General features: G+C 25.7%; 1 protein-coding gene across 2 annotated transcripts in view; it reads left to right on the top strand.

The window, feature by feature from the left end:
• The window catches only part of LOC107452327 (STE20-like serine/threonine-protein kinase), a 42,063-nt gene extending 35,242 nt beyond the window's left edge, over nt 1–6,821 (top strand). For both annotated transcript variants that reach the window (XM_087161694.1, XM_087161695.1), the window contains 4 exons: nt 910–1,107; nt 3,741–3,866; nt 5,550–5,663; nt 6,475–6,821. In XM_087161694.1, coding sequence (XP_087017820.1) covers nt 910–1,107; nt 3,741–3,866; nt 5,550–5,663; nt 6,475–6,576 — 540 coding nt within the window. In that variant the 3' untranslated portion in view covers nt 6,577–6,821. The remainder of the gene's footprint in view (nt 1–909; nt 1,108–3,740; nt 3,867–5,549; nt 5,664–6,474) is intronic.
• The last annotated feature ends 5,559 nt before the right edge of the window (nt 6,822–12,380 follow it).

Genomic DNA, 12,380 nt, shown 5'->3' with positions numbered 1-12,380 from the left:
TTATTTTTAGAGAGAAGAATTATTAAAGAGTAAGTTACACTGTTGTTCTATATTTGATGAAGTGGGAAAGAAGGATTTGGGTTAAATATTAAGCATTACACAATGGCTGAACAACATTATACATCTGATAAAAAATAAATACTTAATACAAAACATGATAGTGACTGTTTGGTCTTATGTTTCTATTATCATCCTAATTCCACCTCTAACATTATTTACTATACTCTTAAACTTAATTAAAAAACAAAACTGTCATCAATCAGAATAAAATGTAATTACTTACAGATTCTTCCTATACTACTATTTAATAATGAATTTAGCACCTATTACTAGACAATATAAGAAGTTAAAGAACCTGATAATTATGATGAAAAAACATTATAGTCAAGTCTATTTAATGCTAGTCACAAAAAGAAAATGTTTCTGCTAATTTAGGCTGTTTTTTGTATATTGTGGTTTTTCTATTTTATTTAGCTTTACAAATTATTAAATATCCATGTGGAATATTTCCTGTAATCTGCAATACTTCGCTTAAAATTTCTCTCATTTTGTACAATCTTATGAATAATTTTAATTAATGCAGGTATCTATGTACATTTATCAATGAAACAACTTAATTAACTTCACAAATTAAGGGGGTAAAGGTTGATATGTTCTAGCACTTAAAGCAGACACCCACCATGAAGACCCAACAACATGTAAAAGTGAGTGTTCATTCACTCCTTGGGGGGTCACGATAATGGATATCTGTTTCAAGTACTTGAAACATGTCAACTTTTTCCGCCTTAGTTCTTTAACCTAATGAAGTTTTTCCTCTGATAAGTGTATCTATCAACTTCAGTTTCTTGGAATTATTCAGTTTAATAATTATTTGCAGTTGCATAATCAGATAAATCTAACTTTCATTAGGAATTGGAACAAGTGAAGAGAATGAATTCTTGTAAAGAAGAAGAATTGCTGAAATGGCAAGCCATTGAGAGGAGACAACTTCCAAAGCGTATCCGAGCTGAAATGAAGACTAGAGAACTGATGTTTAGAGAAAGTTTGAGAATAAGTGTGGTAAATTTTACTGAATCTTCAGAAGAGGAGAAAGAAAAAATCAAAAAAGTATGCATTAATTTTAAAGTTATTGAATTTATAAATCGTTTTTCGTTATTAAATTATTATGCATTGTTTTTAAAATGGAAAGAGTATAATTTAAATTTAATTAAGTGTATGAATTATGATAGTATACTAAATGCAATTTATATAATATTTACAAAATTAACAGATTTGTATTTTAATTTATATTTGCATATAAAATATATGTATATACAGTGGTGGCCAAAAGTGTGGACACTTTTTGAAAGTTTCATATTTTTCAACTTTGCGTGCTTGTAGAATATATTAATTTTAACTTAAATATAAACGTTTATATATCAAATTGAAGGTAATTTAATGTAGAATTTAATAATAAATACAGTATTACAATATCTGTATTACAAAAAAAGTTATGCAACTAATAGTAAGATCTATCGTAGATTTGCATTTTTTTAAAGTGATACTTACACAATCAATACTTAGTAGGATAACCCTTATTTTTTAAGACAGCTTCCCAGCGTCTCATCATCGAGTGAACGAGTGTTTGGAGTTCATCTTTTGTAATCACATGGTGCCAAGAATCAATTATAGCTTCACTTAGTTGTCTTTTATTGGATGGACGTTTCTTTCGTACAAGAATTTTCAAACATCGCCATAAATTTTCAATTGGATTGAGATCAGGGCTGTTTCCTGGCCATGGTAATATATCTATGCCTTTATTTGGAAAGCATGCTTTGCATACTTTTGCTGTATGGCATGGAGCTGAATCCTGCTGAAAAATAAATGGTGGGTTGTTGGGGAAGAGATCCCTGATGGAAGGTATCAATTTTGGTTTCAGGGCAGTTTCGATGCATTTTTTGGCATTCAGGATGCCAAATCAGGCCGAAAAAATTTCACAAGTGCTACTACCGATAGAAAAATTAAATGGCTATGCCTTCAAGATAGAAAAATGTCATCAGATGCCATTAGATGTGAAATGAATGCAGCTGGTATTGCAATAAGTTCAAGAACAATAAGAGGAAGGTTATCTGGATTTGGACTACAAGCTAGAATTCCAAGGAAAAAAACCTTATTTACCTTATTACCAAAGCGAAAAACTAGTTAAGTCGGCAAAAGAACACATTAAATGGTCAGAAAATCAATAGAAGCAAGTAATCTGGAGTGATGAGAGCAAGATATCGCTCTTTGGAAGTGATGGTAGAAAATACGTGAGACATAGAGTAGGTGAAGCGGTTCATCCTGATTGCATTGAAGCAACTACAAAAAATCCAACAAATGTCATGATTTGGGCATGTATGTCTGCAGATGGTGTGGGCCGAATTCAAGTGATTGATGGCATCCTGAATGCCAAAAAATACATCGAAATTGCCCTGAAACCAAAATTGATACCTTCAATCAGGAATCTCTTCTCCAACAATGCACAATTTATTTTTCAGCAGGGTTCACCTCCATGCCACATAGCAAAAGTATGCAAAGCATGGTTTCAAAATAAAGGCATAGATATATTACCATGGCCAGGAAACAGCCCTGATCTCAATCAAATTGAAAATTTGTGGCGACGTTTGAAAATTCTTGTACGAAAAAAAAACGTCCATCCAATAAAAGACAACTTATAGAAGCTATAATTGATTCTTGGCACCATGTGATTACGAAAGATGAACTCCGAACACTCGTTCACTGGATGAAAAGACGCTGTGAAGCTGTCTTAAAAAATAAGGGTTATCCTACTAAGTATTGATTGTGTAAGTATCACTTTAAAAACATGCAAATCTAAGATAGATCTGACTATTTGTTGCATAACCTTTTCTGTAATACAGATATTGTAATACTGTATTTATTATTAAATTCTACATGAAATTACCTTCAATTTGATATATAAACGTTTGTATTTAAGTGAAAATTAATATATTCTACAAGCACACAAAGTTGAAAAACATGAAACTTTCAAAAAGTGTCCACACTTTTGGCCACCACTGTATATATATATATAACATTAAATATTATACATTTTTGATATAACAGAAAATTTCTTTATAATGTTTAATAATATGAATGTGATGCAAACTAACTTATAAAAATAAAATTAAATGATGTTATTGCTTATTCATTTTGAATACAGTTGGTTTAACATTTGAAAAACATGCTCTTTCACTGATTATAAAATTGCCAATTATATTGTTCAATGAATTAGGGTGTTTAATGAACTTTTTCTTAAAAAATTTTTTTCTTCGTTAAATTGAGAGTAAAAGTAAAGAGCAATTTTACTCTATTTTTACTTATGAAAGCTTAATATTTGATATGTTTTAACTATCTTTTCTGGTATAGCAAGGTTTTGTTTGTTTTAAACAACATTTATTATTTGATACAAAAAATTTTACGTGGTCTTTTTTTCATTTTAAAATTTTATAATTTTTATTTTGTAGTTGACATTTGTTAAAAGGACTTTTTTGCAGCTGTTGTAGCTGCATAATTAAACTATAGCAATGTATCTGAATTTTGTTTTGACGCTAATTTGTTTTTTCATCTTTAAATATATATTTTTTATTTTTAATGACTTTTTGCTTCAATTTAGATATTGTTATTTTAATATTAACTATTATTACTAACTTTTATCAAAATCATTTTTTTTTTTAGTATTTAAAGCTATTTTGTATTTTTAGTTTCAGGATGGAGAAAAGAAACGGTACAAGGCAGAACAAGCTCGTTTTGAACAAAAGCAGAAACGACAGTTGGAAGAGTTACGACTTTCTGCTGAAACAACACTTAAAGAATTAGAACAATTACAAGTTAGTTTTTTTTTCATTTAAAACACATGATTCTTTTCTTTTTTTTAAAAAAAAAAAAAGAACATGGAAATTAATATTTCCTTCTTCTAAATATGCTTGAAATGTTTTATTCTTTACAATAATTACAAATATCCTTACACAGATGTATATAATAACATATACCTAGTTAAAAAGCTTTTTTTTTACTGTTATCTACAAATACAAATGTTGTATAGATTATTTTATTTTCGTATATAATATGAAAACTATTTATAAAACAAAACTATAACTAACTCTGTTCTACCTCTTCACTTCATTGGAAGAATAAGGCCTTTGTCATGACTTTCTATCTCACCCTGTTGGTGGACAAGCACTTTATTGAAGAAAAGAAATGTTTTGATTATGGCCTTAAATTCATTCGTAATAGTTCTAAGCCAAGTCATTTTAGGTTTGCCCCTTTTTTGTTTACCTTGTGGTGTCCAGTCAAGTTCTCTCAGTGTGCGTAGCATTTGTAAAAAGCACTTAAAGGTGCTTTTTTGTGGATTTCGTTTTTAAAAGCTTTTAAAGGTGCTTTTTGCAGCTGGCGTTTTTAAAAAGTGCTTTTTTCCGAAATTTTTTTTCTCCCTTCAGTGATATCTGGTGGATCCCATGCATTTCACGAAAAATGGGGAGTTTGCTACGTAATCATTCATGCAGACTTCATGTCGTACCCACGTTATGACTTGTGCATGCGAGCTCACTTTAAACCGAAACCCGAGTGCTCCAATTCGGATAGAGAATATCAGATCCTTATGAAATGTTTTTTTTTTTAATTTATTTTAATTTTGTTCTTGTTTATTTTATTTTACTTCTAACACTTTTTTTTTGACGTAGGGGGTAAGGGTACTTTTGTTCTGAGTTCAGGGTTAAGTTGAATTCACTCGGTGATGTGGGAAAGTACTGATTGTTTCGATTTACGCCCGTTTCTTTTTGGGTTTTTTTAACGCCAAAACTGTTTATAAAAAGTTTTTGTTTTTCAGTAATATCATTGATTGAATATAAATTTTTTGAGTGCTTGAAAATTTTTGTAAAGTGCTTGAAAAGTTTTTAAAAAGTGCTTATTTTTGATTCAAAGATTTGGCTACGCACCCTGTCTCTGACTAACTAAGCTTTTTAAAAAAAAACAAAAAAACTATCTAACAAAACTATTAATTGTCTATTCTATTTATTATCTTCTATGTGGGTAATTATTTGTTTTATCATTATTTGTGAAACTATTATGTATTCTATTTATGTATTCTATTGTGGAAGCATAAAATTTTAAAATGTCTTTTTATTTGTAATTTAGGGCACACACACTTGAAAAAGAAAGACATTATACAAAATATTATTTTAAAATTTCCTGTAAATTTATAAAATGTCACAGTTTCTCCTGTAAGTCACTTATATTTTTTCTCTTACAAATGTTTTGTCATCCATCTATTTATATTTTCTGAAATTATATCCAGTTGATAAATTTTAAGCCTGTTTTGGAATGAGAGATAGTTTTTCAAGGAAGATTTAATTTTAGAAATGATTGCATGACTCTGTAATATTAGACAGTATTAGTTATCATATAAAAAATAAATATAAATAAAAAGGAAATATAATCATAAAATATGAATTGCCATAAAATTTAATTGCTAATATTTATTTATTTATAAATTAATTTATTTTTGTCTGTAGAATGAAAAAAGAAAAATGTTGATGGAGCATGAAACATTAAAGCTGAAACAGCTTGACGAGAAACACTCAGAAGAGTTACAGAAGTGGAAGCAAGGATTAAAAGTCAGAAAACAGGTAATTTTTTGCAAAACATAATATAATGTGATGAAAAGAAAGTTTTTAAACTTTAATATTTTGTAAAAATAAATAAATAATGATAATAAAAATTAATCATTAATAATTAAAAATTTTATTTTTTTAATCTGAAAATCTAATTTTATTGAAAACTACTAACTTAATATATTGAAGTATTTATAATACAGTCCTAAAAGCCTTTTGTGTGCTTCAAGAAATAGTTAATTGTAATAACAAGGGGCAGATAATTTAAATTCAAGAATTAAATAATTTATATTGACAATCTGAGTTGTTAAAATTAAAAAAATATAAATCAAAAGTAATAAGTATTAATAACATACAATACAATTTTTTTAATCAATATAAATTAATTCTAATATCTATGTCTCTACATTTAATTTAAATAATTATAAATGAATGACAATAATTAAATAACAATTTTAATTAAATAATTTAGCATCTACATATAGTTGTTTGAAAATGATCCGTATACCTGGTTCAGAGGTTTAGCAACCGTTTCAAGGGTACTTCACTCTAAGTTAATTTGGCTAAATTTTACAATTCTCTAGCTCTGAAAGTTTTTAAAATATTTCTTTTGACTTATGGATTTTATAATAAAATTAGAATTATTTATTGCTATTTCACTATTTTAATTGTTTTTTTCCCTCAGACTTAAGAAAAAAGAATTAATTTGGTTAAATTTTACAATTCTCTAGCACTAAAAATTTTTTAAATATTTCTTTCACCTATCAGTTTTATAAAAGAATAATATTATTTATCGCTCGTTAACTATTTTAATTGTTTTTCTCAGACTTTAGAAGAAGAATTTGTGAAGCAACGTGAAGAACATGAATTGCTATTAAAGAAGCATGCAAGTGTAGAACTTAATCCTTCTAAATTTATCGAGACCTGAAAAATTAATGATGTCTTTTATTCAAATTTTAATTTGCTTTTTGTTTGTAAAAAAAATGTATTCTTATCCCCACTAGTGATTCTGTGCCAATGGTCAAAGATCTGATGAAAATAAAATACATTTCCAATTTTGATTATGAATGAAATTTTCTTGCTGTAAAATCAATTAACGCAGTTAAGTCTGTGATATATTTGTTAGATTTATATTAAATCTTGTTTTTATTTGTAAAATGTCTTATTCATTGACCATCAGTTTATACCTTGTATAAAACATCTGAATATTTCATGTTCATTTGTGGTATCAAATGATTTATTCCTCGAATATTAAGTTGTGATGTTTTATAATATTGTAATGAGTGATTTTGCATTGATCTCTGGATGTCGAAAAGAATGAATTACAGTACGTTGTGAAAAGACATAGATTTATATCAAATAATTTCATTTATCATTGTTTAATTTGTTATTGTTTTTCAAGAGTTTTAGATTCTTAACATTTGTTAATTGTGTATCTCATTTTATTTAACCTTCTCATCTGGCATTTAAATTTCGCTTAAAAGTCATTAAAATATAAATGAATCGGTTATTTAATAAAGAGAGTATATCAAATTTTTTAGAACATTTTTACAAAATTAACTTTAGTGATGATTTTGCTATATTTTTAGACAGAGAAATCAATTCTTGCAGAAAAGACAACTAAACCCCATTAAAATTAAGCACTTTATTTAGTGTTAGTGTTCACAAATCATGTTTAGTTTTGAAATATTAATATGTAAGCGACTTTTTTATATTTGTTATTTATGTAATAATTTAATTTCATTTGAGTGTTTATGACGAGTCAAAATTTTATGAAATAAAGTAATTTTTAGAAAGACTTTTTTTTATTAAAGAAAATAAAACTATGCACATAGAGTGCATTTTCAACGAAAAAAAGGGGTGATCATGTGGTATTTAGCAGACTATTTTTTAATTGTCATTTGTTATATTTGGTTGCTCTGTGGCCATTAATTTTGCCTTTTAGTCTTTTTAACTTTTAATTAGACTTTTAAGTTATTTGTTTCATAAAGAACATTAGTCTGAATTTTGAGTTAAATTAATTAATTGCAATCTTTCAATAAAATTGCAAATTACTCAAATGACGAAACAAAGCACAAATTACCATAAAATAATGTTCCTACGTTTGTACTTATGAATAGATAAGTACAAAAAATATTTGCCATATTTTGTTCGTCTCTAAAATAAATAAATTCTTATCATTGAATTCTAAAAGAAATTTAAAAAGTGGGACCCTTTCTTAAATAACCGATTCAAATATTTAATTCATAATAATACTCAAACGGAAAAAATTCATGAAATTCAAATATATAAATATTTTATAAGAAAATATTTAATTTAAAAGATTGTTAGGAATATTTCTAACTTGATAATTTTATTGATTCTTGATGGTAAAAAATAATAACCAAATTGTAAGGGGTCATTTAATTTTTAAATATTTTATTTAACTTTATTATCATGCCTTTATTTAAATTTTGCTGCAAATCAATGAAATAATTTATGAAAAATAATTAAAGAAGAAATCCATAATAAAATATAAAAACTGCAAATTTTACAAAACTTGGAAAGAAATTGCTAAAATGACTTTGCCCTTTTTTTAAGCAATAAGGTAACAAAGTTTAATACAAGATTGTAATTAAAAAATGAGCCCTGCATTATTTGTGAAAAGGTTAATAGTAGTTTTATCATTATTTACAAATTTTGTGTTAAGGCTTTTTATTTGAGGATTTTTGTGTGCTGTTGATGTTACCAGGAAACTTAAGAATAAATAAAAATGTTATTTTTTTTTAAATACATACATCAAATATCAAATTAAAATTTTAAGGTGAAACTAAAAAAAAAAAAAAAAAAAATTATAGGCCGCAGCAGAAGCTTTATTAAGACCTTATTAACTAATTTACATAACACATTTATTTAATAATGTATATTCAGTTTACCTTAATAATGTTTCATTTCTTTAAAAGATTTTATATATTTAATGCCTAAATTCTTGCCTAATGAAGTAATTATTAATTTTTATTTTGAGTTTGTTTGGAACTAAGTTTTAGTTTTGCTTTTCAGTTGCCAGTTTTATTATTTCTTTATAACATTTTCTTTTATTCTCCCTAAACCTAGTTTCTTTCATTTCTAATATACCTTGTCATTTGTAATAATATCTTACTCTTTTTTAAACATTTGTTTATAGTTGGTAAATTTAATAGATTACAGGATACTATTAGAAAATAAAACTGATATTAGAAAAATTAAATTAACGATCCTAATTAGTTACAGTTAACAAAAAAGTAATATTCTCATTATAGTGGAACAAAAAGTTACTCAAATGATATTAGAAACAAGAGAAGAAGAAAAGTGATCTAGCATTAGATGAATCTCAATTGCATTGATTAAGCATTTAAAGACATTTTACCTCGCATTGTATAGACATTGATATTTTTATAATGCGATTACATTAATTAGAAAATGTAATATACTTATCTATATTGCTGTTCTATTAGTTTGAGAAATTAAATTAACAATAACATTTTACTTTCAAAAATTTTATATGCAAATCACAATATCAAAGGAAAAAGTGTTAAAAAAATTCACAGATCTCCTTTTGGTGTTTGTATGAAATCTTCAACAATTTATTTACACTTATTGTGCATTATTTTTAAATGGTGCTTTATTTTTAAACTTTAATCCTTTATCAAATTTTGTGCAATAATAATAACCTTGTTTAAAAATTGTACATGCTTGTAAATACTATTATCAATTACTAATCTTGTATTTTTTTTTCAATATCTATATTTTGGAAACAAATACTGATTCTTGCCACTTCGTTTTAATTTAATATTTTTCATATTAGAAAACTATTTTAAAACTAATACTGTAATTTTGTGCCTTATCTAATTAACTACTTACCATGAAAGTTATTTTATATGTCCTCATTCAAAAATACTGAGTTTAAACTAAGTTTAGTTTAAGCTGCTTATTTAAATCTTCTTTAGAATTGTAATTGTATAGTAAATTCTATGTAATTAATATTTATAATTTAAAATTATTTTACTTCAGAAAAATTATTTTCCTTAAGTAATTTTTCAAAATAGTTAAGTAGTTACTTTACTTTTACAACATAGCTTACTAAGTTACTTTTGCAACATTGTTTAACTGGGCCAAATTTAAAACACTCATTTTATTAAGTGAAACAATATATATTCTTTTGTTTCTTAATAGTCATGTGATTTATGTATATTAAGGCTGAACGAGTTAATTTTACTCTAAAGATATTTTAAAAATAATAAAATTTAAACATATTTTTTAAATTGATTATTATTGTAAATAATATTTTTTTTTGTTTTGTTTTTATTATTTATTTTTCTCTGGGTGCTTTATTAAAAACTCTTTATAATTAATTAATTTTGGATAACATGGTATAAATCTCACATCTATATTTTTTTGACATTTTTTTTCTCTTGTGTTATTAAAATAGAACTTAGTTGTTTTAAATCCCCACCCTTATTTTTACAGCACATGGGAGAGTTGTATTTAGACTTTTTAGAAAAATTTATCATTTGCATTTAGCTTTTATATATTGCTTTTTATTTATTAATTGTATTATAAAATGTTGTGATATTTACACAGTGAAGCTCATTTGTGTAAATAATTCAAATTTAGGTGCTGATTTGATCAATTAACTTTTAAAAAAAAATTCTTAAGGGAGTTATTCAATTATAAAAAAAAATCATAGTTTTCATTCTTAAAACAATGTCAGATAATTATTAAAATGATTTTTGTATATGACAATTTTTGTAACAAAATTTTATTCATCATACTTCTGCATCTCAGTGTTATATATTAATTTTCAGCAAATAAAAAAAAAAAAGAGTTTTAAAATTTGAATCGAAATGGGGTACTTATTGGTGTGATGGATCTATCGGTGATTAAGGCCACCAGGCCTAAAGTTTTCGAGCTGCAAAAAAATTACTAGAATGACTACTACACGCTCGGCGTCGAAATTTTAGAAGCGAGGGGGGAGAACAGCGCCATCTGCCATTCGTCCTCGGCCATTTACCAAGCGTGAAGGGATTTCTAGATCTAAAAAGGAAAATTCACAAACATTCGACTCAGATTCAACTTGATTATGAAACATATTAAAAATATTAGAAGAAATTAAAATACTTATTTACAACTCAAATATTGAACTGTGATGTCTTGATTTTTTTAAAATTCAATTTGCTGAAAATTGATATATAACATTAGTATTATGAATTTTGTATTACAGTAATATTAGCATGATAGATTAGAATCGTATTATTCTAGATTAGTCATTGCTTTAATAACTCAATAAATGTGAAAATGTTTTGAGTCAGATTTTTCTAATCCATTATGTTTAAAAAAATTTAATAATCTTGAAAATATTACTACCTCTCTATATTTCGTATTGCATGTTTGTTTATATCAAATAAAAGTAATTTTACTTATGACTTTGTGTTATAATAATTGATTTATTTCTAGTACTTTTTTAGTTGTGTTATTTAATTTGAAAAAATAGGCTTTTATCACACAATAAACCTCTTGATAAAAATTAAAAAATAGGGGTGCATTAAGAGAGATTTAAAATTGCAGAGAAAATGAAACTTTGTAATTTTTCGTATTATGTAGAATTTAAGAAAATCTCTGGCACACAATTAAGAAATTATATATTTTATCTTAATTGCTCATGGTTAAAAACTTTTCTTTATCTAACTCTTATTTATTTTTTTACCTTGCAAGAAATCAGAAAGGGATAAGGATGCTAAAGGGAGTGATCTGTTCAGATGTAATATGAACAGATCACTCCATATTGAACATATTTTTAATAAAATACAGTATGAGCTTAGCTTATAACTAGTATAGTAATTACTCACAATTCGTGTATAATTTAAATATGCTATTAAATAAAAAGAAAAAAAAATTGTCAACTTTCCCGAAGTATCCAAAAATTGTGTAGATGTAAGAAATTTTTTAATAGTTTGTAAAACATGTTCTTAATTTATGTTATAAGTTTTTAAAATTGTGTTTTTTTTTCTTATTTTATGAAGCTTATAAAGAAGTTACAATGGAATTACTTTAACGAAATGTTCAACTATAATGAACTCCCATCTAATATAGAGGGTTCACATAAGTCTTACAAATTCATAATAGAGGTAGTAAATTTACATTATTATTAGGAATTTCTTTTTATCGTATACCACTTAAACGTTTAGAGATCTCAGTACTTAGAATTCTAATACATATATTTCATTTAAAAGTATATTCCTAATATACAGTAAGAAGTCAAATTGCATTAAAATATTTATTTTTTTCACTACTTTTTAAAATTTTTAATTGTAAGACCTGTAGGATTCTCATATGTGTTAAAATAAAATAGAATTCAACCCAGTCTTAAAAATCATTTATAGAAAGAAATGGCTATTATCTTATCTACTAAAGTTATAAAACTATTTTTTAAACTAATATTTTTACTGTGAGTCAGAATTTTTTAAAATTAAATCTTCAACACAACATCCTAAATTATCAATATGCTTCAAAACTGGAAGTCTATAATTTTAGATGCTTACATTTGTCCTAAAAACAGTTCTGTTTCAATAAATGCCTAACTAGAAGCAAAAAAAAGAAACAGAGTTAAAATAAACTATTTAATATTTTGCCATTTTATTGGGCTAAGAAAAGAAAAAAAAACAGCCATTGAATTGTAAATGTGAATACCCACAAAACTTTTTAGGATCGAATTCT

This window comes from Parasteatoda tepidariorum, chromosome 4 (assembly GCF_982258835.1).
Source record: "Parasteatoda tepidariorum strain Cologne lab strain chromosome 4, Ptep-v5.0, whole genome shotgun sequence".
NCBI lineage: Eukaryota > Metazoa > Arthropoda > Arachnida > Araneae > Theridiidae > Parasteatoda > Parasteatoda tepidariorum.
This window is presented reverse-complemented; position numbering and strand designations above follow the sequence as displayed.